The sequence below is a fragment of the Ovis aries genome, chromosome 25, assembly GCF_016772045.2.
Source record: "Ovis aries strain OAR_USU_Benz2616 breed Rambouillet chromosome 25, ARS-UI_Ramb_v3.0, whole genome shotgun sequence".
Taxonomy (NCBI): domain Eukaryota; kingdom Metazoa; phylum Chordata; class Mammalia; order Artiodactyla; family Bovidae; genus Ovis; species Ovis aries.
In genome coordinates, this window is record NC_056078.1 from 42,809,241 (window position 1) to 42,835,988 (window position 26,748).

General features: G+C 56.6%; 1 protein-coding gene across 2 annotated transcripts; it reads right to left on the minus strand.

Annotated features, from left to right (window-relative positions):
* Window positions 1–135: 135 nt before the first annotated feature.
* On the minus strand, window positions 136–26,748 carry OGDHL (oxoglutarate dehydrogenase L). Of its 2 annotated transcripts, XM_027962250.3 has the most exons (23): window positions 26,628–26,748; window positions 23,293–23,497; window positions 21,298–21,465; window positions 17,628–17,730; window positions 17,089–17,204; window positions 16,670–16,824; window positions 15,830–15,976; window positions 14,034–14,124; window positions 11,494–11,673; window positions 11,214–11,342; window positions 10,167–10,346; window positions 9,741–9,893; window positions 9,112–9,214; window positions 8,847–8,975; window positions 7,675–7,825; window positions 6,018–6,145; window positions 4,946–5,124; window positions 3,449–3,520; window positions 3,205–3,330; window positions 3,025–3,097; window positions 1,641–1,804; window positions 1,303–1,457; window positions 136–854 (listed from the first exon to the last, which is right to left on the minus strand). In XM_027962250.3, the coding sequence occupies exons 2-23, from the start codon at window positions 23,494–23,496 to the stop codon at window positions 731–733; spliced, it is 3,030 nt and encodes a 1,009-aa protein (XP_027818051.2). In that variant the 5' UTR covers window position 23,497; window positions 26,628–26,748; the 3' UTR covers window positions 136–730. The 2 variants fall into 2 exon arrangements, with proteins under 2 accessions (XP_027818051.2, XP_042096774.1); XM_042240840.1 differs by lacking the exons at window positions 15,830–15,976; window positions 16,670–16,824; window positions 17,089–17,204; ... (2 more) ...; window positions 23,293–23,497; window positions 26,628–26,748 and having other exon boundaries at window positions 11,494–11,690; window positions 14,034–14,118.

The following is a 26,748-nucleotide window of genomic DNA, read 5'->3' on the forward strand; positions in this document are numbered from 1 at the left end:
CCTGACGCCCAAAGGGAAACCTGCCCACAGGAGGGGTAAGTCTGCCCCTTTAGTCTCTCTTTCTTCCCATCCTCTACCCTCCCTAATCCATCTGCCCCTACCCCCAACTTTACAACAAGAAGTGACAATAGGGAGTCTCTCTCAAGCACTTTTTAATTTCTCTGTTATTTGGTTTTCTACTTTGGTACATGGTAAATATGACCGCATTTCACATGGAAGCTGACACACCTCATTACGACGCGCCCCACAGAACAGATCCCATAAATATCACCTGGCACGGTTTTGCTTCAGCTGGCTGTCACTGCTAAAACCTCTATTCCTAAGAGCACAGCAGAGAACAGGGCTTGAATCTGCAGATGAACAAGGGCAGGGTGAGCAACAGCCAAGTCTGCCGGGCTGGAGAGAAACCAAAGACATGGGCTCCTCGGCAGCTGGCTGGCTGTCTGCAGAGACGTGAATGACACAGACAGAGAAGCCACCTGAAACCCTGGAGGCCAGGGCAGCTGCAGAAGCACTCCGCAGCTACAGCCCATCCGTCAGACACCTCTGGCTTTCTCAGCCCTGAGAGACTCTGAAATAAACACAAAGGCCCAAGATGGCTTAATACCAAAGCTGGTGGTACCTACATTTGGGCCTCAATCACCATATGGGTAAGTTGGGGCTCCTGACAGTCTCTCTCCTGGGCAGCAGAGCCAGCCAACCCCTAACATCCTCCATGTCCCCAGAGGCTCTAAAATGTTTTGCCCTCAAAGGCCTGGAGATTGAAGGCAGTATCCAGAAACTTCTTCAGAGACACCAGGTGAGTGTTCCTGTTCCCTGTGGCTGGTGCAGCTGCTGGGTCTCGGCCAACATACCTGGAGGAGGAGAGACAAGCTCATGGGAAGGGCAGGGCTGGCTTCGCGGCTACCCTAGGACCGCATGGGGTCTCTGCTTATCGTCACCCAGCTGCAGGAATGAAGAGCCTGAGGCTCCAAGGGGCAAAGTCAGTGGCCTAAGATCAAAGGCAGGAGATCTGAGACATGCAGGAGGTTCTCTAGTTCAGTTCTGGCCTCAGAACAAACACAGAGGTTTGCTCTCCATAAGGCCATGTTGAAGAGGATCCCTAATGGGGAAGATGCTCTGTCACTGACAGTCCCAGAGCCAGCAGGGACTAGGGCGCCCAACTCCTCGGTTTTCAATTCAGCCCAGAGAAGGGCAGTGGCAGGTGCCGGGTCACACAGCAAATGGGGCAGGGCAGGCCAGGTGGGGCCCTGGCAGACCCGAGGGGTGGGTGGCGGGCAGCCCCCGCCCCCGGCCTTGTACCATATGTGCCGCGCCCGGCCCAGGACGGTGGTGAAGCGCGGGCTGATGTAGTCGTAGTAGCCCATGTTCTTGTGCTCCTCCTGACACCACACCAGCTCCGCGCCTGGGTACTTCTCTGCCTCCCGCTTGATCAGGTCGAAAGGAAACGGAGAGATCTGGGGCAGGGCAGGAAGAATGAGGGGCAGAGCCAGGGGAAGGGGGCACGCCCACAGACAGGCCCCCCGGAGAGCAGCCCCCACCCTCCTCACTGGCTCCAGCCCCGGCACGCTGCCCAGAGCCAGGGGGCTGGTGACTGGGCCCTGCCCACCAGGCTGGGCAGCTGAGGGGCCCAGGCGCACCTGCTCCAGGCGTGTGATGGCCACGCGCTCGTCCAGGCCCTGGCTGCTCCGCTCCTTCACCAGGTCGTAGAACACCTTGCCCGTGCAGAAGATGAGCCGCCGCACCTGCTCAGGAGCCCGCGCCGCAGCCCCATCCTCAGGGATCACCCGCTGGAAACTGGTTCCTGGGGACCCACAGGACACAGAAGGGGCGTCGGCCCCCAGAGGGGCCAGAGCAGCCTGGGAACCAAGTCCACACTCCTGGCTCCTCCAGGCTCTCCTTGGCCACCAAGCCAAGCCCCGGATTGAGATCTGCAACCTGAACCTCCTGAGCCAAACAACAGAACAGGAGATAGAGACGTCCCAGGGAGAGGAGTGGAGACAGCAGCTGCAGCCAAGGGCAAAGCCCTGGGAACACCAAGTTCAAAGTGAGGCGGGGCTGACGGGGAGAGCCCCCGGAGGGGACAGAGAAGGTGATGTCACACTCCCATCTACGGAATTGTTGTCTGTCCCAGACCCGCTCTCCAGCCAGTCACGCCCACCTCCCGGGCACACTCAATTCCCCCAACCATCAAACTGGAAAGTAAACCCTGGCACGGCTCTTCCTCCCTCAGCCCCAGAGCCCAGCTCCCAGCTGAGTCCCACCCATTTTTCCTTCCTGATCTCATGCCAGGTGCCAGAGGAAGCTATTGTGGGGTCACTGCATCCCAGGTGAGGACCCTGAGGCAAAGGGTTCACAGGCTGCCAAGCCCCACCAGCACTGAGTGTTCAGCCCAGGCGGTCCAGCCCAATGCCAGGGCTCTGGACTGCTGGCTCAGCCACTGGCCACATCAGAGGAGACGCCTACACACGCGCAAGTGAGAACAAGCTCCTGCCCACGCCACTGAGGTCCCCGGACCAGCTCCTGCCCCTCCCCTACAGCCCAGGACCATTTTCCCAGACAGCTCTGCTGTGACCAGCTTCAAGGCCCTAACCTTGCCCCCCTTCATCCTCTACTGGGTCACATCTCAGTTCCAACACCAGGGCTGAGAGGTCTTGGAGGGGGTGCCAGGTCCCCAGGGCCAGTGATGCCTGTTGGGCTCAGGACTGAAAACAGTGGATGAATGACCGGCACTCGGCCTCCCATGAACCAGGCGGAGCTGCAGCAGGCCTCCAGCCTCTGAGCTCTTCCGGTGCAGACAGGCTGGCCCTCCTGGGCAGCCGCGGGGTGCCAGTGCATGCTCCTGACCCTGGTGCTCAGCCCAAGTGACCCAGGCAGGCCCAGACATCTGGCCGCCGCACCAACCTCCCAATCCAGCTGCTGGCAGGGACCATGTCAGAAGCTGCAGGGCCAACAGAGCCACGGAACCAGAGGCCGCCCCACGGGCCGCCCTCAGGCACCTCCCCAGCCCGCCCAGGCACGTACCAGACACCATCTGGTCAAAGCTGGACTTGGCCTCTGGGTGCCTCAGCAGAGATTTGGGTGTGAAGATGATCAGCTGGAAGGGAAACACGGTGGCTGGCTGCCGGCCTGCCCCCACTCGGCCAGGGCGCGCTGCCCTCGACCCCCGCGTGATCCCAGCGATGGCCCGCGCGGGCGGCGCACCGGCTTGCGGAAGGGCAACAGGATCTGCCGGCGCAGCACGTGGAAGAAGCTGGCCGGCGTGGAGCAGTTGACCACGATCCAGTTGCAGTCGTAGAGCTGTCTCACCTCAAAGTCCTGCGTGAAGGCCTGGGGGGACGGGTGCAGCTGGGAGGCGGGCTGCCTGTGGTGCCCCTATCCTGGCCTTGCCGGGAGCAGCAGCGTGCGGCCCTGTCCTGGGGAGGGGCGGGCAGCGGGCAGTACTCACAGGGTAGGCGTCTGAGTCGTCATTGCTCATCTGCAGGAACCTCTCAGGCCTGGCTGAAGAGTGCTCTGGGCCCTGGAACAAATGCCAGAGGGCCAGGCTGGCCAGAGTTCAGGGGGCTTGGGGGTCTGTCACACCAGACGGGGACCTGGGGCTCAGGGCAGGGTCTAGAGCGCTTCCGGGGGAGATGCCCTAACTCCAGAATCTGAACCATAGAAAGCAAGGAATGTGAGACGAGAGCAGGAAGGAGGGTCCAGCCAGAGCCAAAACGTGTGAACACATAGGGCAGAAGTGAAAAGGCCAGGTTAAGATGCTCTGTCTCTAGAACGTTCTGCCTTGCAGCAGGGACCATTTGCTGAGTGCTTCCTGTGTGCCAGACATCATTCTACAGACCTCACACACAATATTCTCTGTCTTGGAAGCAGCTCTGTAATGTAGATGAAGGTGAAGGGCGAAGATATTAAGAAGCAACCTCAAGGTTACTCAGTCAGCAAGGGGCAACTGCAAACCCAGGTCTGAGTCTTCCTCCTCCCCTCACCCACAAGGCTGCTCTGCTCCATAAGAGCGGCAGGACACCCCGCTGTCCTCCAAGCTGGCTCCCCCTGGGACAGGGGGGGCCTGCCCCTCCCTTAGGGGCAAAGCCCCGCGGACCCACAGCCACAGGCACCAGCCAGGCCAGCTCAGCTCCTCATCCAGCCTGGCTCCAGGTGAGAGGCCAGCTACCTCTACAACTTGGGGGCCTTGGGCAGTCACAGGACTTCTCTTTTCTCATGTGAAACGGGAACAGAACCGATCTTCTGGCGAGGGTGCCACAGGATAATGCGTGGCATGGGAAGTGCCCAGCACCACGAGAGCTGCTCCGAGCAGCGCCGCCCAGCACCACGAGAGCTGCTCCGAGCAGCACTGATCAACCCTGAATGCATGGCCGGTCCAGGCTGAGCAGGACATCCAGTGCAGCCAGGCAGCGACCGAGCCCCACCCATGCCCCACCTGGTCAGGCCACACAGCCCGCAGGGTGGAGGCCGCACAGCCCACAGGGTGGGACCTCACGACGCGCCTCCCTCCCCTCCCCTGACGACCTGCCTGTCCTCCTCCTCCCCGACATGCGGCCCCCAACAACAGAGGTTCAAATCTCAGTGGCTAGCCCTGTGACCTTAGGCAGGCTATTCTACCCCTCTGCGTCTGCGCTTCCTTATCGGGAAAGTGGGAACAGGACCTGCCTCTTTAGGCTGTTGTATGGACTGAAGGAGTTGATACACAGAGAAGGGTTTAAACAGAGCTGGCACACGGCAGGCACTCGGACACGTCCGTCCCGTCTCTGACCTAGAACAGTAGCGTCATCGTCTTCGGTAGTGCTAACACAGACCCACGCAGGCCCCACCTGCGTCCTGTGCAGTTCCAAGGGGCTGGAAGGCACACAACCCCCTCGACCATGCAAGTGGCCAAGCGTCCAGCTGCCCCCTTCCAGGCCAGCCACAGCCCTCCTATGGCGGCTCTCACCATGCCCTCCATGCCGTGGGGCAGCAGCAGCACGATGCCATTGTGTCGAACCCACTTGGCCTGGCCCGTGCTGATGAACTGGTCGATGATGCACTGGGCCGTGTTGTGGAAGTCACCAAACTGAGCCTCCCAGAGCACCAAGGCGCTGGGGCTGGCCATGGCGTAGCCCAGCTCGAAACCTACACGGAAGACACTGAGAGGTAGAGCCTGCCCCGCGCGGCCACCCAGGGCTGGGGCCCCAGCCAGCCCCAGCCTGTCCTCACCCACCGTCCCTGCCCTGCCCATCCTTCCCTGGAGGCCGGAAGACCCGGGGACTCCATGGGACCAAAGGCCAGCATCTCCCTTTCCAGCAGCTGACAACAGGCCCAGAGATGCCAACCTCAGCCCTGACCTCACGTACAGCTGGCTTCACCCTTAGCTAGACCAGGAGCCAAGTCCAAAGATACCCTGCAGGGGCCTCAGGGGCCTCAGGGGCCACCTGCCAAGGAGTCCCCCCAAAACGAGCAGGGGTGCAGGACCAGCCCCAGAGGCTGCTCCCCAGGAGGGGTGGCCAGCATCGGGGGTTACTGCTCCTTGGAGGAGGCAGGTTCAGAGGAGGCGGGCCAGCTAAAGGTTGAGCCGAGGGAGAGCTGAGGGTATAGTCTGGGGAGCCAGAGCCCAGAAGAGCCTCGCTCGAGGACAGGGCCTCTGGGCGCGGCGGCGCAGAAGACGAGGCGGGTGAGGGATGTGGAGGCGGCCAGGCCAGGAGGCTCAGGGCCAGCCAGTGGCAGTGGCCCCTACTGGGTTCAATGGGGTTTTGGTCTGGGCCCAGTGATGCCACCCAGGGACAGGCTCTGGTATCCAGAGTCCCCATCCAGGCAAGACTGACCCTCAACTGGCCCTCTGAGGGCCAGATGGGACAGGAGCACATCTCTGATGTGGCCTCAGGTGGAGGCTGCCCAACCACTGTCCCCCAGGGCTGTCTCATGGCCCAGGTCCCTCCGGGGGCCTCCCAGCTCCTCCGGCCCCTCCCAGCTCCAGATGCCCTGAGGGGCCAGAGCCTCTCTGGCCTGCAGGCAGAGTTCTGACCCACCCAGGACTCCGTACTCCGAGAGGGAGCTGTTGCACACGGTGTAGGGGGCCTGGTCAGGCCACAGGTGGTTCATTGGGACACACGTCCTCCGGTCGATGTCCTGATCGTGGAGAACGTGGTGCCGGTGGCTGGAGAGACAGACCAGGAAAGGGTGGGAGGCGGTGGGCTGGGCAAGACACCTGGCAGAGGCCACAGGCTGGCAGCCGCTGCGGAGAGCCAGAGCCATCTGGCCCCTCCTCCAGGCAGCCTCCCCTCCCAGCGGCACCCGCCTCACACACGCCCTGAGGGTGTTGGAGCACAGACAGGAGTCTCAGCTTCCTACATAAGGAGGGTCCCACGAGACCAGCCGTGCCAACCTCCCAGGCCCTGGGTGGAACCCGAGGCCCTAGGAAGCCATACTCCAGGGGCACTGTCCCCCGGCCCCCTGCTAGCTCCCTCACCACTCGCCTGCCTTGCCCAGGATCACAGGAGACAGGAACTGCGGCACATTAGGAGGGGCCCCTGGCTGAACACCAAGCCTCACGGGACTGACGTGCAACGGAGGTGCAGTGGAGTGGCCCTGAGCCCTGGCTGGAGCAGGGCCAGCAGCGATGAGGGACTGGGGCAAGGGAGGGATAGCCTATTGAATTCTGGAAGCCACATCTCCAGGACTCACTAACATGGCAGAGACTGAGTGGAGATCCCAAACATCCGGGGTCCCCAACAGAGGAAGTGTGAACTCTAAACTGCAAACAAGAAAGATGGCGGTGGGGAGTCGGCGTGGCAGTAGTTCAAAGGGAAACAAAGGGTCTTGAGGACCACTGATGACCACAAGACTTGAAACCAACCAAGTGCTTACGCAGAGCAGTCAGCTCTGCATGCTGGCCCCATGGGGGTGGAGAGGAGGCCCAGGAGCTTTCAGATGGCCTATCTGAATAAGTATTTCTTTGAGCTATTCTCCATTTGCTGAATCATAGGTGTTCCAGATCTATTCGAAGGGCTCAGCCAATCAACTGTTTGTTTTAATCCCTTCTGACTCTGAGATTTTCCTTCCTTAGTTTTGAACGGTGGAGCATAGGGGTAGAGCCTAGAAATACCACATCCATCTCCTCAGTGAGGCACGGATGCAGCTCATTGTAGCACCTGGTCCGACAAGGAAAATCCTTTGAGGAAGTTCAGCAAAACACACAATGAGCAAATCAATCTGTGGACACTGGAGTTAACAATCACTCGCATTGCCAAGTTATTAACCTGTCATTCCTGAAACGTATCCAGCCTTCAAGTTTGGGGAGCTGATGAGGAAATAGTGATTAGGACACCAGCGAATTTAATGTTCAGGAGCATGTATAGATCAATGTGTACCAATTTCCAGTGGCCCTGGACCTGTCCTTGATTGGCCACAAGTTAGTGGAGCCGTGTGGAGGCAGCTGTCCTGCCACTGGGTGTCGGGAAAACACAAGTGGGCCTTTCCTGCACGGTGGTCAGTGGTTGCGGCTTTTCCTCCAGACCATAACACTCAGCCAGGGATTGAAAAAAAAAAATCAGTTCTAAGAAGCTTTCCTCTTAACCCTCATTGAAATGACCATCCAGAGTCCCTGGCCAACTGAGAGGCCCGCAGTACAGCTGAACTCCAGCTCTCGTGCCCACCGGGCCCGGGCTCCTCCGCCCCCAGCCTCACCTGAACGTGCCCCTCTCCACGTCCTGCCCGCTGAGCCGCACGTGGATGCCCCCCTTGAGCAGTGAGCCGAAGGCCATGTACTCTGCCAGTGCCCAGTCCACCGTCCTCTTCCTGATCATGTCTGCACGGCCCTGCAGGATTCGAGAGAGGCCTGGGGGAGGGAAGGGCCAGCCTGAGGGGTGCAGGAGCTTGGCCACCTCGCCTGGGACAGCTATGGTCCCCGGGCCCTGCGCCTGGTGTGAGCATACTCATTGCGGACCCCTCCCCCGAGCCAGGGGCCCGGCAGGGCGCAGGGGACCCCTCCTCCAGCCCCACCACGGCAGCCAAGGTGCTAGGCTGGCCCGCGCGTATGTTCCCACCGCCTCTGTCCCTGCGGGAAGAAGGAGGTGAGCGTCGGCCACGTGCGCGTGCCACATACGCTGAGCAGGGGACATTTCTCCAATGAAACGCAGGTACTGACTTTCACTGCCTTTCAGATGAGAAGACAGGCTCAGAAGAGGAAAGTCATTCACTCACCCTCATACAGAAGGTGCTTGCATCTGAGCCCAGGCACCTGGCCCAGGCTGGCCTGCCGTCGGCCCCACACCCACACAGACCTGCTGTGACTGCGCACAGAGCCGGAGCCCCAAGACACCTGGGCTTGCCCCAGGAGTGGTGAAACTCTCTTGGAACACCCACAGCTGCTCAGAGGGTGCACGGGGGCCCCACTACCACCACGGGGCTCTTCAGGCTGCCTGAGTGGAGGCCACAACAGCTACAGCCAGGAAGCACACCAGCGGCCACCTGCTAGACCAGGGTCCCCCTCTATCATCTGCCCAGTTTGGCACACTTGCCCCCTAACATTCTAGACCCAACTGCGCCTTCCACGGGAAGCCTTTTCCCCCCTGCTTTCCTCCTGTCTGATCCAGGGGTACCCCTAACAAAGGCACTGGGGAGACCCAAGGTGTCCATGGAGACCTGTCAGCGGCACTCCCTGGGGAGCATGGCACCCACATCTGTTCACCTGAAGAGCTATTATCACAGATCCCTCACGGGCATGAAGGAAGCACAGAGAGCTCAGCTGGTCTACCCACAGCCAAGCAGGGATGAGGCTGGGCCTCCCTGACTCCTGACACCACCTTCCTTGGGGCCTGATGTCTGGGACAGTGGCCCATGCCAGACAGCAACCTCACCCACGTGGATCTTAAAGTCCTCCAGGGGCACAGAGCTGGCCACTTCACCAATGTGGGTCAGCGTGTCCTCGGGAACACCTGTGGCTGGGCACGTCATGCTCTTGGGCTCCCCATCCATGTTGAAGAAGCCTGAGAGGGCAGAGACTCTGTGAGTTCTGGGAGGTGGTGGGGCCTCAGTTCCCCAGACCAGCCCATCTCCCTAGGACTTGGAGGCCTGCCTCTCCCAGAGCCCCAGGGGGCTCTCAGCCACACGCTGCTCACTCACCAGGCCAGGGAGAGTCCAGCCAGTGCTTTATATGCAGGATCTTCTTGTCCTTGGACCTGCCATACGCCTCCTCACAGATCCGATCATATTTGGCGATTTCTTCCTGAAGTAAGGGTGAAGGCCTGGATTGAGGCAATGACGCCCTGGGCAGTCACAGGCTGAGTGACCGTGCTCTAGCGGAACGGTCTTCCCCTAACCCACAGGGACGTTATGGCCAGAGTTTAAAGTCCCAGAGTTCAGGGGATCTTGGAAACAGTCCACGGGATCGCACTCGGCAAGGGACTTGTGGGAACCCAGGAAAGACTCATGGTCTTTGCTCCCAGAGCAGCTGAAAGAGGGAGGGCCAGCATGTCCACAGAAGACACTGGGGACAACCCGGCTCAGGGCCACCTCCCACAGGAAGCCTTCCTGGACTCCTGCCTGAGGGTGGGCTTCCAGGCATCGCCGCACCGGCTGCATCCCACCAGGCTGTAGGTGTCTTTGGTCCTCTGTCCCCCTTGATACCTGGGGCTGCTGGGGACAAGGACGATAGCGGCTACTTCTTTAAGTCGCCAGCACCCAGCCCTGGGCTGGTCACATCAGCAGCCCCCTCGGAGTGTCGGCTGCAGCAAGGTGCTGACGGGGCCCACCTCAAATTCCTGCAGGGTGACTGTGCCCTCAGCTATGAGCCTGTCTGCGTACTTCTTCAGCACAGGCGCCTGTCTGTGGATCTGCTTATACATGAGAGGCTGCGTGAACATGGGCTCGTCCATCTCGTTGTGGCCACGCCGGCGGTAGCAGACCTGCAGGGGCAGAGGGCGGGTCCCCGTGCCCAGGCGTGTGCCTGACACAGTCACTCCCCACTGGGGCACACCTGGCAGGCCACACCCTTCAAAACCTCACCAGCCCTCACGATCACCCGTCACTAAATGACCCCCCACCCAGGCCTTTGCAGAGACTGCACCCAGTGGCACTAAGCCTGCTGCCCAGCCCTGACCGCTGGAGATGCTACAGCCCCGGAGGGCTTGGTGCAGCAGGGACAGCCGAGCCCACCCAGCCGGGGCCCCCACACGCACCAGGTCTACCACGACATCTTTATTGAAGGTGTTCCTCCACTCGGCTGCCACGCTGCACACGTATATCACAGCCTCTGGGTCGTCCGCGTTCACGTGGAAGATGGGTGCGTTGACCACGCGCGCCACGTCGGTGGGGTATGGGGACGAGCGGGCCATCCGGGGGTCCGTGGTGAAGCCGATCTGCAGAAGCAGCAGGCGCTGAGAGCTGGGTGGCTACGGCCGCCTGGAAGGCCAGGGGCCTGGCGGCTGGGGAAGGGGTGCCTTTGCTTTGAGGTCCATCAGGCATGGCCGGGAGGTGATGGGGACATGGCCAGGTAACAGTGGGTGACCTTGAAATCACGGGGACAGCAGCAACACCTGCTCTTTCTCCACAATCATTTTTATACAGTGGGAGTAGGGAGCCCAAGTTGGGATAAAACCCAGTCTCACAAATTACTAACTCTACAACCTTGGGCCAGGCACTTAAATTCCCAAAGCCTTGGTTTCCTCATTGATTAAAAGGGCTCATTAAATTCCTGCCTCACAGGGTTATACTGTGAAGATTAAATGACTTAAATGACTATGTAAATAAAGTCGTTAACCCAGGGCTTTACAAGCTCAGAAGACGAGCTGTCATTAACCACAGTTGCCTTAAAAGCAAAAGCTGTGAGAGCTGTGTTCTAAGACTGGGTTTCATGGAGCTAAAGGCAGCATCTAATTTTATATGGGCAGCCTCTGGGGTAGACGCTGGTTATACCCATCTTCCTCTGTCCCTACGGCTTTATCATATGTATATGTGTGTGTGTGCGCACACATACATTGGGGATGGGGAGAGAAGGACAGAGAGAGAGATATACACAGAGACAGACACACAGATGGATACTCCTCCCAATTCCACAGACCAGGAAACCAGGGCTGAGAGATCAGGCATCTCGCTGAAGTCACGCTCTGCTAAGCGGCAGAGCAGTGGGGTTAGAAGCAGGACTGTCCCACTCTGCTCCTCAGAGTGCTGCCTGGACCCAGGCACAGATAGCGCTGACAGGGCCAGCATGCAGCCCTGGCCCTCACCTGGTTGTTGACGACAACGTGCACGGTACCGTTGGTGGTGTAAGAGGGCAGATCGCTCAGGTGGAAGGTCTCATAGACCACGCCCTGGCCAGCAAAGGCAGCGTCCCCGTGGACCAGGATGGACATGACCTGCAGGACAGGGGGTCAGTCAGGAGGGGCCCCCATGCTCCAGCCTGTGCTGTCCAGCCCCAACCGTGAACCTTGGAGTCTACCCCTGGGAGCTCACCCCTCGGGAGCCCAGCCCACAGAACCCAGGTCCTCAGGGCCCAGGAGAGCTCACCTTCTTGCCCTGGGCGTCCCCGCGGTAGAACTGCTCTGCCTTCGTCTTGCCCTGCACCACGGGGTCCACCGCTTCCAGGTGGGAGGGGTTGGCCACGAGCGACAGAGTGATGTTCCTGTTTGTGACTCGATTTATCCGCTCGTGGTACATGCCGAGGTGATATTTGACATCTCCGGAACCCTGAAGGTTGACGTGGCCTGTGATGAAGTCCCCACCATCCCAGACATGCAAGTCCACAGAGGGGCTGGGACATCCCCCGGAGTCTGCTCCCTGGGAAAATCGTGCTGTCCCTGACTCACCCCTGCATTCCTCCCCCAACCCTGGCACACACCCTGCTTGTCCTCCAGCTGCTCTAAGAAAGGCCGGCGGGTTCCCTGGGTCATGATCCCTCATCAGAACCCCTGCACATTATCAGCTACCATACTCTCCGCATGAATGATGGCAGAGTTGGGGACGGGTAAGGCACCCTTAAGAAGGGGCCAACCAGCGACGTGAAGGCCCAGGAATGAAGGACAGCCATTAACTGGAGTTAAGACCATGGGCCAGGCCTCTGGGAAAACACTGGAGCAGGACCCCTACTAAATTCCTTACACCAAAGTAAGCAAAAATGGGCACACGACAGACAAAAACACAGAACCGGGGGAAACACGACACGCTTTATGATCTTAGAGCAAGGAGTCTTTCTAAACAACATACAAGCCTCAGAAGCCACAAGGGATAAGGCAGCCAAAATCTAATATGCTTGTCTAGGGGGAAGAAGATCCATGCACAGTATTAGGGGGCAAGAAAATCAAGCTGGGAAAATACTTATCACACAAATGCAAGCAAAGGGCTAACTCCTTCAATACATAAAGCACTTTGCACCAAGACCCCAGGGAAAAACAAGCAAAAGCCAGGAAAAGGAATTTATAGGAAAAGGCATGGTTTAAAACCATGGTTTAATACATGGCTTAAAAACGTGAGAAGACACTCAAATTCACAGCAGAGAAATACGTTCAAATGCAGTCACTTCTGGACCAGTCACATTGGCAAAGATGGAAAGGGGGGATGGAGTAAGGGAAGGGGGGCGTGGCCTGGGACTCTGGCACACAGCAGGCAGACTCGCTGCTGTCTGCAAGCTGTTTGGAGGGCAATTCAGTCCTGCCTCCTCAGCTTCAGCCACTGCATTTCTCAGACACTATTTGAAAATGCACACGCATGGGTGCAAGAACACTCATCCCACCACCTAATGCTCATCAGCAAGAGACAGTGGAAACCGGAGGGGCATCAGAAGCCCGGGGAGCTTGGCATGCAGCTCTAAAATAGTGACGACTCATCAAGTGAAACCAGCAAGGTGCCCAGCGGCATCTCAAGCTGCTCACCTGGCCTCTTACAAATAAAGCTGTGCTGGACGCCTACATGTGCTTGCACTGCGTGGAACATTTCTGGAAGTACACAGATTAACATGAAAACTGACCACAGCAGAGCCTCCCGGGAGCAGGAGAGCAGGCTCAGAAGGGAAACTCACTCTAACTATGAAATCTTTTCTTCAAATGATGCTCACACTGCTTTTTCAATTAAGAAAAAAGTAAATTTGTTTAAAGAGCTCTTTGGCCAGGTTTTATAGTTTACTCATGTCACCTGTAATTGCTCACAACCTATTCTGGGACCAGGAATTTTTATCCTCGTTTTACAGGAAAGGAAAGTGAGACTCAGAGAATGAAGGTGCTTGAGCAAAATGAACGTGATGGCGGAAAGATTATGAGTTGGGAGCCAGCAGATGTGGATTCTAGTCCTGCTCTGGTCTAATGCGCTGGACGGTTCTAGAGCAGTCATTTAACGTGGCTCATTTTAACAAACCATCCTCCAGGACTGGGCGCTCAGGCTTCGGGGGAAAGGCCCCTGCCCTCACCTTGCTACCAGCCTGGATGGGAAAACAGACAGACAGACACACCATCACACGTACACACAGAATGGAAAAGGCCAGAGTAGACACGGTTCTTCAGGCAAAGGGAGCACGGAGGCACAGACGGGGGAGCCATCAAACGGGGTGATGGGCAGGACGTGGGAGAGAGAGAGGAAGGGAAGACGGCAACGTGGCTGAGGGCCCAGCACTCACAAAAGCATGAGATACGAGGCCTACATGACACGTACATATACCCGGAAGTGGGTGAGGGTGGAAAGCTGTACCCTCTGCTCATCAGCGGGCACAGGAAACTGTCCTGGCCTCCCAACACTGTGCTGGGCAAACAAGCGAGTGAGGAGTCCCTATGGGCAGGCAGGCAGGACTCTGGGCACAGAGACACAGCCACATGGGCTGAACTGAGTAACTTCAGGGACTCCCCTGCACCTCTCTGGGCCTCAGTTTCCCTGGCTGGAGATAGCAGGTTGGCCCAGATTATCCAAGGATTCTCCTAGTTATCTGAGATCAGAGCATTTGGCTCCAAAGCACCTCAGGAGCCTCACACTGACCCCTGGCCTTTCTCCCACTCGTCTGCGTGCCTGTCCATCCCCCAACACCCAGCTCTCCAGGGGCTCTGGTGCCCACATTTGGCACCCACCTCGTCTGCTGCCTCCAGCTTGGGATCAAACTGGCAGAAGATCTGCTCCAGGTCCTTGCGAATAACGTTGGCCAGCACGTTCAGCCTGCCCCTGGGCCAGAGGGGACAGGGCTCTCACCCGGCACAGGGGGCACCTCCCTCAACACACCCCAGCATAACCATGCTCCCTGCCCACCAAGGACCCAGCAGGAACGGCCCTCTGCTCCTGTCTCAATCTGCAAGGCATGTGAGCAGCTTCAGCTGGCCAGCAGACACCCACACCCCTCAGACTCAGGAGGCCTTCACGAGCAGGGAGCCACCCAGCCTCATGGCCACGTGTCCACTCCCTCCCTCCCTGACCCAAAAGCTGAGCCCAACCCAGAATCTTGACCCCAACCTGCTAACGTAGCGCGACCGCTCCCACACAGCTCCCCAGCCCAGCCTAGCAGCGTCTTGGCGCAGATACAGAAGAGGTGACGTTTCTGCCCTTAAAGGAGTCACCAGAGGACCTGTCCAGACGAGCTCAGGTCTGGTGGGTGGGGAGGGGGTCCAGGGGGGGGGCTATGGGGAAGCAGCTAGGTCCAGGGGTTCTCCAGTCCAGCCTGAACTCGCTATCACGGGGCAATACATGCAGGGGTGGACACCAGCCTGAGCCAGGCGCGAGGCGTGACTCAGAACTCGCTTCCCATAGCCCAGCAGCAGACGCCAGCCCTAGGCCTGCACATACTCTGGCGTGACCTCCAGCCCCACGGGGCCCCGTGACAGGAGGGCAGCCCTCTTCCGGCGGGCTTCTCTCTTGCTCTGTGGAGGGAGGGCTGTGTGGACACAGGAACCGGATGAACACCCCTCAGCCCCTTTGGGGAAAGCCCTCAAGCCTCAGAGGCCCCGTCTCAACTACGGAGGCTTGGCCAAGGGCAGTCCTTGGCCCCGAGAAGCCTCCTCAGGCCAGAAGCCCGTGCCGCGCCATCAGAGTCCCAGAGCTGCCTGCTGGCCCAGCACCGTTCTCGCCCTGCCCCCCCCAGTTCTCCTGAAGCCATGCCGTCCTGAAACCACGGGGTCCTCTCTGCTCCCTCCAGGGCACAGAGCCTGTGAGACAAAGCCTGGACTCCTGGCAGGCCAGCCCACGGGTGGGGACCCTCCTCACACTTCATCCTGATGCCCCAGTGCTGAAGCAGTAGGGGGCTGGCCCCGCTGTGAGCGGCTGGAAATGGGCATGGGAAATACCGGGGCTTTGCCCCTCAGACAGACAGCATGTCCTGTCCCTGCCCATTCATCAGGACCCCTGTCTGCCTTGGCTATATTCCTCATTATCCCACAGGCTCCAGCTCAGAGGTAACTGCCCAGTGGCCAGGCCAACCTTCCAAGTCTTTACCAAGGTCCCAGGGAAATGAGTGGTCAGCTAGAAGCCAGGGAAAGAGACATTCAGCTGACCTCCAGAGACCTCCCACCAGGCGAGGCCAACCCAGGCCCACGTGTCCAGGCTCTGCCCTCATCGCACTTTTCTGGGCTGTGCCACTCCACAGGAACCTCAGGTAGGATGACATAGCCCCTTCTGTCATCTCAGTATTGCTGGGGATGGGGGCAGCATGGTGAGAGAGAAGCTGAGCCCAAGAGAGCCTGGTTCCAGAGGCTTTGGCCACGCTCTCGGCTCTTTCTGTGATGAGCAAGCCAGGGCCCAGGGAGTCAGACCTTTCCAGACCCCTTTGCCTCTACGCCCGGGTCCCAACAACACCCCTACTCTGACTTTCAAAGCCTCACACCCATCTCAGCTCGCCGGGCCTGGGGGAGAAGCACAGGCTGAGGCAGGGAGGACCCACCTGTGCGGCATCCCCAGGATGACGTTCTCAATCCCCATCTCGCTGGATTTGTCGATGATGGTCTTCAGGGCCGGAATCATGACCTCACAGCCCTCCAGGCCAAACCGCTTCTCAGAAGACCACTTCCTGGCCAGGAAGTCTTCAAACCTGCTTGGGGAGGGGAAGAAAAGGGTGGAGAGGCAGGGGCTCGTGAGGGCTCTTCTTGGGGGCTTGGAGTAGGGTGCCAGGATGGGGAAGCTATGAAGTCACGTCTCTCTGCACAGTCCGGGGCCCAACACAGACACCCTGATGCCCTACCAGCAAGGAGCATAGGTCTGGGGGAGGCTGAGGCTCCTCCCAGCTTAACCAGAGGCCTCTGGCTGCATCCATTTCCAGGAACCACCTTCTCTTCCCCTTCCAGTCAAGCTGCTACACGAGCCATTCCACTGTTCTCGGCTCGCTTCCCTCCAGCACACGTGCCCTGGAGCTCTCTCATCATGTTCCAAAGGCCTCCTCACGGCTCAATTCAAACTCCAGCCCACATGTCACTGCTCAGCGAGCCACTTTATTCCCAGCAGCTGGGCCAGGGGCTCCTCCAGGGCCCCACGGTCCTGGGCAGACCCAGCTTCACAGAAGCCCAGCTCTGCCCTACCTGCAGGAAGTCCCTGCTACACTCACTCCACGCAGGGACATCCTTATGTCCGTTCCATCCTCGTTCGGTGTCATTTCCTAGAGCCCCACCCAGCCCTGCCTTCACTTGCCAGGTATCTCCTCATCAGCTAGGGCTCGGGATGTCTCAGACAGCCCTGGAGCAGGCCCCCCAGCCACTGGGGCTTCCCAGGAAGGTGCTGGGGGCCTGACCTCATGGAGCGCACTAGCCGGGCCAGCAGGGTCCGCTTCTCCTCGCTGGAGAACTGCATCACGCCTGGGGTCTCGAACTTCTGCCGGATCCACTGGCACTGCTCCACGTCGTTGATGAACATGAACTCCAGACCAATGTGCTGGCAATAGGTGCCCTGCGGGAACAGGGGCACTCCGCGAGCTGGCAGCACGTGCTCTGCGGGGACAGGGGCACTCCGCGAGCTGGCAGTAGGTGCTCTGCGGGGACAGGGGCACTCCACAAGCTGGCAGCACGTGCTCTGCGGGGACAGGGGCACTCCGCGAGGAGCCAGGAAGCAGAGGGGCTGCCTCAGGGCCTGGAGCAGGAAAGGCAGTGCCCTCCCCGCCTCCAGCGTGTGCGAGCTTCATCACGCGTGCCCGACACGCCTGCCCGCACTCACCTCCAGGCGCCTTATGATCTCCCGTAGAGAAAGGGTGTTTTCGGAGCCTCCAATGAAAGTGGTTGTGGGCAGCTGAAACTCCTTATCCAGGTCAGCCTCCCGAAGGTCGTAGAAGGCTGGGAGGCCCATGGGGCAGAGTCCGGGCGGCAGGCAGGAGAGAGGGAGGTGACGAGGTGAGCCTAGCTGCACCCTTAGGCCTCCTTCCAGTGCCCCCAGCACCGTCCCACCAGGTCCAGCCTAAAGGTCAAGGACCCTCTGTCAGCAGGGCACAGGGCGTGAGAGTCAGAACCGAGCTGGCCATCACAAGGAAGGGCCTGGACAGGTGTCTCAAACTTGCTGAGTGGGTGCACCAGCTGGGGAGGATGGAGAGCCCTCCCTCGCAGGGACCCGACGCATAGATGGGCAAGGGTCAGAAGAAAGCCTCTCAGACTGATGGCTGAGACCCGAGACCCAGGGCACCGCAGGCTCGGTGCCTGTCACTAGGCACAGGCATCGGCTGGCTCACGTTGCCAGGGCAACAGGAGGGTCTCGATGCTCACCCAGTTTATCAATGGTGGTGATTAGGTCTGAGGGCACAAAGGAGTCCAGGTCCGCATCCAGAATGCCCAGGGGGTCCAGCTGGGCCACATGGTGGCCCCGGATCTGGAGAGGAGAAAAGGCCAAGGCAGAGTGGGGCAGACCCCCACCAACACTGAGACTCCAGGCCCCTCACTTCCGGCTTCAGAATTTCAAGTTTCCACATGCCCAGCACCCAGGCCCTAGCAGGCCTGTGAGGCCCCAGCACAGCAACTGAGGTGGTAGGAGCTCAACTCGGTTTAAAAGTACATCGTGCAGCTTTCAGAAACAGGAAGGAACACATACACAAAAACAATTACTATGGTACTATCAGTAATTGCAAAATTCTAAAAACTTCCCAAATGTCCATCAGCAGGACACTGACAAATGGATATGGGAAACTCACGCAGGCACAGAGTTGCTCAAAGGAATGAGGAAAATTCCTAACTGCTACAATGAGATTGTCTCCACAAAATAGTCTTAAGCAAAACAGCAAATTATATAAAAATGTTTGCAATAAACTACCTGTTATCTAAGAAAGGAAAGACAAAGTAAATATATGACTTGCATATACTTGTATCTATTTGAATGTCTACAAATAAATGTGAGCATTAGAACAACATGTAGTAAAATAATAAAACCAAAAAATAAGAAAAATTATTACTACAGGGAAAGGACAAAATAGGGCAGAGTGGCAGGGCTAGAAGCTAGACTTTTAAGACTATATCTTGCCTTTGGAATCTTATAAATATTTTATATCACTATAAAACAAAATTAAGAATTCTGTAAAGTATCCTTCAATTTAAAAATAAATAAATTGTAAAAAATTAAGTTTTAAAAATTGAAAGTAAGATAAATGAATTAATGCATCCATTTGTGGCGTAACTATATAGAGAGGAACTATTCCAATTGACTAGCAGAATGCTCCCCAAAGGCAAACAGGACTGCAGAAATAAAAAGATCATAAATTCATTTATATTTCCATCCAGCAGTGGTAGTACTAGAATTGTATCCTTAGCTTGTCATGTATGGATTATGAGAAAAATCAAATATGTCATTGTATTGCATCTGTGAGAACCTCTATTTTTGATATTTTTAAAAGGAGATGGTGATATAAGATTGACAAGGTCAAAGACAACCCTAATTCCTATATTTGACACGTATAGAAGCATCAGTACAAACTATAAAGTATGGTATCTTTAAAAAACTACATATTTCCTGTCTCTAACCATCAAAAGAATCCAAAAGTCACGTCCAAACCAGTAACAGCAAATACTCCCTCACTCTCTGGAGAGCTGGCTTTTTAGAAACGTACAAGATGAGCTCAAATCATCTTCTCCTACCAAACACCACTGAGGCTGGGAATAAGGACACATTTTGAGCAACAATAAGGAGAATATCTGTAGCAGACTGAAATTCATCAAATGTGTTTAAATCCAAGCATTCATATCATACTAAGAAAAAGAAGAAAAGCCCTTATTTGCCATATTTGGAAGATGCTAGGGAACCAAATCATAATTTTGAAAATCCATCAATAAAAAGAAAAAAAAATCAAGCACTGACCCTACCTTCCCTATACAATTTGTACCTGAGGCTAAACGCGCTAACAAAGGAAAATTTCTCCCCACGGAAATATTTCAGGTACCAAACAAAGACAGAATTAGACTGTCACCACTTTTACCGCTCCTAATGACTTAATGCATCCAGGAAATAATTATCCTTAGCTACTAACTGATGAAGTGCCATCACCACCAGGAAGCTGATTTTGCAACAAAGAAATCAAATCTATGTTGGGTCAAGCACCTAGATATAACCACCACTTTACAGAAATCACATGGGACAAAGGATCAGATAAAGTGATACCACGCGGATGCAATCAGCAACATCCAGACTCAAGAAAACTCTATGGGACAAATAAGGAATACAGAAAGAAATGGAGAAGAGCCTGCAGAGAAGAGAACAAGAGCTGAAGAGCCGTGTCGACATCACAACCTGTGGCTTTGTTTGAATCTCGATTCAAATAAGCAGAAAAAAGAAATCCGAGAGACAAACAGGCGCAAATGAATGCCAATTGGGTATTTGATGACATTAAAGATTATTACTATTTTTAGCAGTGATAATGCTATTATGTATATTTGTAAAATTTTAAAGGAGGCTTTATCTCTGGAAATACATCCTGAAACATTCAATGAATGAAATGAAACGACATCTGGGATTTGCTTCAAAATAATCAGTGGCCTGTGGGTGGAGCCGGAGGTGGGTAAGATGAATCAAGAGCGGCACTGTAATGATGGGCTTCAGGGTTTGAGACATGATTCTTCTACATTCTAAATGTTTGCAAATAAGCAGCAGCTTGGGGTTTTTCTTCAGTAGTGTATGCAGGCAAGTCAGACCAGAGCTCAGCCCCGAGTTGGCCTGGGAGGCGCCGCAGCCCACCCGTAAGTACCCAGCATCAGGCAGATTTTTATCAAGCCAGCACAAAGTAACCTTCCTGAATCCAGAGACCGACCTGCTGGAAGGACCCTGGTGCTGTGATCTCCGACAACGAAAGACCAAAGGCCCACTGCAGAACTGAGACTCTGCTTGGAAGATCAGGCCCTCGGGCCGCACTCTGAATGATACCTTATATTTCATATAAAGGTTTACGTTCCTTGTTCTTCTTTTTCAAAGTCAACAGTTAGATCGCTTCCTGCCTATTAGCCAGCCAAGACAAGCGTCATTACCACCAATGCTGTTTGCTCCCAAGTGGCCCGTGATCCATGGGTCCTGAGACCAACAGGGGAGCCTGATCCTGTGCACCGTCCTCTTCCACCCCAGCACAGCTGGCACACCCTGGGTGGGCAGCTGCCAACCCACGCAGAGAGCCTCATTCAGAGGCAAGGCGCCCTTTCCATGTGCTAAGGCCTCCCTCTCGCCCCGGAGCCCTGCAGCAGCTTGTGCGGCACCCTCCCGCTCAGTCGCTGCCAGGATGCCCTCACCCTCCCTTCTGCGTGTCTTCAGGACAAGTTTCTCTTATGAAATGCCTTCTGCCACCGATTCCCAGAGAGATCCTAAATGATTGCATTTTTATGGCGTGAACACCCAGAACAGCCCTCCAATTAGTACTGTTGAATCAAGACCGAGAATAGGGAACATCATCAGGACTCTGACATAGCGGGGGCTGAGCCTGGGAACCCAGCCACGGGGAGTCTAAGTCTCCAGGACAGAGCAAGTGATGGGCGGAGGGCTGCTTCATGAACTACTCATTCACTCATTCGTCCCACAAACACTGGCTAAGCACCTGCTGGACATCAGCCCCGTCCTCTTGGAATGCCCAGTCAAGAGGAGAAAACGGACATCAACAAGGATCAACGTATTCACCTTTCATTCAACACTCACTGAAACCGATCACCCACTAAGTACCCCTCCAGGTACTGGGGCACAGTGGTGTGGGAGATAACACTCCATGAGAATGACCACAAACAAACCAGTCCGCACAAAAAATGAAGGGTGATGGCAAGCGACGTGGATGGTAGTGTGGCAAAGAGCAGGAGGGGGGGTCAGAGCCCCCCACAGAGGGCTCGGAGAAGGGCTCTGAGGTGGCCTGGAGCTGAGCCAGTCTCCTTGTCATTAGCGCCTGCCACACCCAGGAGCCTGCGCCCTCCAGTCGCTCACCTGGTAGGCCCGGATCAGGGACTGTACAGCCAGGTGGTCTTCCACCAATTTACTGGTCTCGGTCCGGCTGGATGCTGCCGGCCTGCTTTCAGAGACGACAGAACCCTGGGGCTGAGCCAGGCTGTAAGAGGCTTCCTCACTGGCTTTCCGGAAGAAGCTGTCCCAGGACTGGATGGGGGCAGAAACAAGAAAACAGCCGAGTTAGGGACTGAGAGTCGTTGGGTGTGGCCCAGACTGGGACCCCAGGGGACACTGGTCTTCCTTCATCACTATAACTCTCAGGACCTTCCTTCCTAAGACCCTGTCCAGGGATCCCTCTCAACCAGCCCAGGCCCCCATCCAGAGTCAGATCTCTCCAGAACCCAGCTTGGTAGAGGGTTGGCTGGGGAGTTATAAGTTGTGATCAAGGGGCTTCAGGTATGAAAGAGACTTCCATCCCTGGGGGAAACATGCCCTCACACACTGGGATTAGAGGCAGCCTTTGTAGAGGGCAATGTGGCAGGCAGGTCCTCAACACTTTCAATGTATGTATCTTTTGAACCAGAAATTCCACTGCCAGCAATTTGTTCTACAGATGTACTTGGACAGGTGTGCCTACAGGTACAAGGATGTTCCCCACAGGACAGTTTACAAAAATGGCAGCATAAAAACAATCTAAGTGGTGACCAATAGGAAACCATTTAAATAAATGGTAAATTTAGATTCTGGAAAACCATGCAGTATTTTTTTTTAAGATGCATCTATTGTTATGGATGTGGAATATTGCCAAGATATGCTGTAAAGGAACAAAACAGAAGAGGATGTATGGTTTGCTACTCTTTGAGCAGAAACAAAAACCAGACGGACAAATGCATCGGCACCTCCGTGGCCCAGCAGAGCACACAGGGGACGCGCTTGCCTTGGCATCCTCCCAAACAGCACTGGTGGGAGGGTAACGGCACGCTCCCTGCGGGAAGCAACTGGGCAACATCCGTCACAACTGCATGTACAGATGCCCTCTGCCCAACAGCTGCACTTTGCGGAGTTTATCCCATAGTGAGCTGCACACACGCGAGGTGATGAACGCAAAGGCAATGCAGTGCAGCAGCAGGCGCGCCAGCCAGAGACGGGCATCGAGCCAGAGGCCCGTCCTTGGGGGTGGGGGTGGCACGTCCGTCCAAACAGTGGAATAGTGCACAGCTGGGGGGAGAAACGGGGCTCTTAAGGTGCTGACACTGAAAATCTTAGAGATGCACGCTGAATGAAAAAAGCCTGCGGCAAAACGGTGGACATTACATGCCATTTGTTGGTGTAAAGGTGGGGGAAATCCAGAATTATGTTTGCAATAAGTTTATCTAAAGAAAATCTGAATAGATACAGAAGAAATTAAGAATAGACTGGGGACCAGACAGGTAGGAGTTGAGCAGATGGAATGGGAGGAAGGCTTTTCACTGTAGGACTTGATACTTTTCGTTTTGAATCATGTGAACGTATTCCTTTCCTCTGAGGACTGTGAATGGAGAGAGAGCAGCTTCACTTTTTACTTTTGCCCTGGCAACGGATTTTACTTTTTCATTTTCATTATTATTATTTTCTACCATCAGTGTGTATTTATTTCACCCACTCTCTCTCCCTCTCTCTCCCTCTCTCTCTCTCTCTCCATATATATATATATATATATATATATATATATATATATATAAACCATTCGTGCTCCTAACCACAAGACAAGGGGCCACCTGGCACAGTGCAGCATGCCAGAGGAGAAGTGTGTCTGAGCAGGGCATCATCTGGGCATCTCAAGCCAGACTACCAGCCACTGGCTAGTTCAGCAACAGCAGAGCAATGAGCTTTCCTCACCTAATATGAGGACCAGCTCTTTCACAAACAAAGACAATGGTGGACCTGAGAGGCAAAGAAACTACCCAGGGTCACTCAGCAGGCAAGCTGCTTCTCCCCACTGCCCCTCCACAGCCCAGCCTCAGGACCTTCTCTCGCACATAGAGGGGTGCCAACCTTGTGGACACTCTGGGGGTTTTCCAACCAGGCGAAGTACATCTCCTCCATATAACTGGAACCACCTCCAACTCCGCTGCTTGCAAAGGAAGCTGGTGGCCCAGACGACCTGCTGCACCAGCTGAACGTCTGGGCTCCATGCGGGGCCAGGAGCCTTGAGGCCTGTGTCCCAAGCCGGGATGGCAGCAGCCTCAGCTGATTCATCCTGGACACAGGCAATAAAAGAGAAGCATAAACCACAGGACCAGGATGGAAGGAGGCTCCGGCAGCCACTTGTCTGTTCACATGGCCTTTAGCGGGCCTACTGGGCAGGTGACCCTGGGCTAGACAGCACAAGACAGAGAGACAGACAGTCGGCCAGGCCCCCTAGCCACCCTGGAACTCAGGCAGGGAAGTCCTTCAAGGACTGGTGCACCATGCCTGGTCAGGAAAACGCCAGAAGAAAGGGGTCTGGCCGAGCTGTACTATCTCAAGGCCCATGGCACTGCTGGATCTCTGGTCATTGTGACCAAAAGTGACAAGCGACTTTCCTTGACCCCACTAAGCCACCTGCTCTTCCCCAGGAAAAACGCATGAACAATGGGCTTTCAGGAGTCTATGTCTATATGGGGTGGGGGCCTTCCTTCCCTGCCGACAGAAGACAGGGATTCTAAGAGAAGAGCCTTCTCTTAGAACCTCTGTTCCTTCATAATACCCCCAAAACAATTGTAAGCAGAGCTCCCTTCTCTTCCCCAGCACTGCCCGAACACAGAGCAGCTCCCTCTGAGTACTTGCTGATGCCCTTCGGAGCAGAGAACCCCAGCCTGTGAGTGGGGTGCAGCACCAGAGCCACCCCACCAGGGGCCATGCAGGCAAGAGGGCTGGCTTCCCCTTGCATAACTCAATCCCAGAAAGTGTACCTCCCTGCCTAGGCTTGGCCGGAAGTCAATGGCCCTGGGGCCAGGTGTGCCCAGCCCACAGGGCACTCCCCTCCCCACCAGTTCAACCAAGTCTCCAGAACAGCTGGCTGGACCTTCTATTTTACAAGGAGTCATGTTCCAAGGCAGGGCACAGCCCTCCTGGCGCATCTCCTCCCCTTTTCCCTCCAAACTTACAGGAGACAGAGGGAAGGGGAGGGTGGTCTCCTTGAGTGAGGGACAGTGGGCTCCTCGGGGCAACCAGCAGCAAGTCCAAAGGAAAATTAAAAAGCAAAACTGCCTTGCACTGCAGGGAGGAAGGAGATGGGTTAAGCTGGAACCTGAGTCCCAAGTGCCAGAAGGTTCCTTTCCACACACTCAGCGGCCTGTCCAGCCCCACCAGCCCAGTGACACTAGGCTTTAGTGAGGGTTGCCAGGGGCTGGCTCTCCCTGGAGTGGCACCCTCCAGATGTGGGCTGGGGCCCCAAGGTCTGAGATCTGCGGTCAGAGGGTCAGGGTGCCAACCCCCTTTCAATCTCTAATAGCCCCTGAGACCTGGGCAAATACAGGGTTGCTGCCCCTGCCCAGACGGCCATAGGGCCTAGGCGCTACTGGCCTGGAACATCAGAAGACTCTAAACAACCCAGTGGGGAAACTCTGACCTCCGCATCCCAAGGCAAGAAAGCCTGACCGCAAGATGCCCATTGTGGCAATGAGAATAAGAGCACAGTGAGCCGGCACCGGCCTGGGGGCAGGCACCGTGCCCCTCTCTCCCTTTCAACAGTCCCGGGAGGTGGGCACTTCTCTCGTCCCATTTTACAAATACAGAAACAGGCACAGAGAGGCTAAGCTGGCGAGTGGCGGGGCCCTGTGGTTCCGGAGCCCGTGCCCCCCTCACTGCCCAGTCGTGATGTAAACACAGAGCTGCTCCCTGCCGGCAACCACTCCCACTGGGAAATGGGGTGGCTTGGGGCAGGGGGGTGGGGGTGGGGGGCTGCCTGTGTCCTGCCCGGCCCAGCCCAGGAACACTGTGTTTTACAAATACTGAGTAATCCGGGAAGCCACTGCACGTTGCTGTGGCCTTCACCCAGCCTGACAGGAGGGCAGCCAGCCAACCACCCCTGCCCAACCCCAGCAGGGCTTGGGGGTGCAGGAGCCCTGGAGGTTCTGGGCACAGAGTCGGCCTCAGTACCTGCAGTCAAAGTCCCAGCCTGCTCTGCTTACTCAGGTGAAAGGGAAGAGCCCAGCTCAGCCTCCAGTGGACTAACAGGCAGGTCGCTCTGGATAGGTCTTGGTGGTCTCCTCCCTAAGGACAAAGTCAGTACCATCCCCATCCCCATCCCCATCCCCACCCCCAGAAGCATAACAACTGCAGAAGCCCTGGCCACCAAGCCTCTCTCACATAAGCCCCTACCTGGGCGGCCCTGCTGAGGACTGCTCTGCCATACGCCCGTTGTAGAGATCAGTTAACAGAGCCTCCCCAGACCCTGAAGCTGGGCAGCAGCTGAGCCTAGGCCCTCGCTCCTGTCGGCCTACTATGGCACCCTGTTCTGGGATCTGGGTGGCCTTTTCTCAGGAACAAGTCCCAACCTTAGTTTACTGAACCCAAGAGAAGGTCAAGGGGGCAGATCTTGGGGTAGGAAGCAGGGTAGAAAGGGGGTGTGCTTATTTCCTTGGCAGAGATGGAGGGCCTGAGCGAAAGCCCAGGGGTGGGAAAAGGACAAAGGTAAAAGGGGCCTGTCCTAATATGCTACAGGATATGTGCGGAGGGGTGCAGGGATGGACATCATGGTACCCTGCTGGGACCTTGTCTCATCCCCCGCATTTCCCTGAGAGATGGAGAATCAGTTCTCAGGCTGGCTGCCACCTCCGGCCAGTCTTGCCTCTCTCAAGGCCTCAGTTTCCCCATTTGTGAGCAGAAACCGCGATTAAAGCCGTATATAAGGGCCCTGCCCACCTCCCGCCTCCCCCCGACGAGGTCCTGAGACTTGGAAGCTGCCTGCCCGTCCCACCAAGCACATAACGCTATACCATCCCCCTCCCCAGCGCTGTTCTCCGCAGCCCAGGTTCCTTCAGGAGGGGAAGGGCAGTAGGCCCCTCCCCAGGCCACGAAAGGCGTGGACAGTCTGCAGTCTTGGGCTAGAGACCCCACGCCGATGTCTGAAACCCCACCGGTAGAGCTTCGCTCCTTTGCGCAAAACGCTTCACAAGAACTGCACCCGCAGGGTCGGATGAACGCGAAAGGCGGGGGTGTCCTTGGGGAGGCCGCAGCCAGCCAAAGACGGAGCCAAGGTCACGCTCACTCCTCCCGCCTCACGGGGCCCCGGCTCCGGGCTGCGGCGCCCCAGGACCCGGGAGAGAGGAGCAGCGGGGAGGCCCGAGAGACAGCGAGAGGGGAGGAGGCGCAGGGACCTGGAGGGGAGGGGCCGCCGCGCTCACCCGGCCGGTGGGGGTCTGCGCGGCAGCGCGATCCAGAGGCTGCGGGTCAAGGGGCTGCGAGCAGATGATGCGGAGCGCAAGGTACCAATTACCTGGGTCACGAGACGCCGCGACGTGGGCT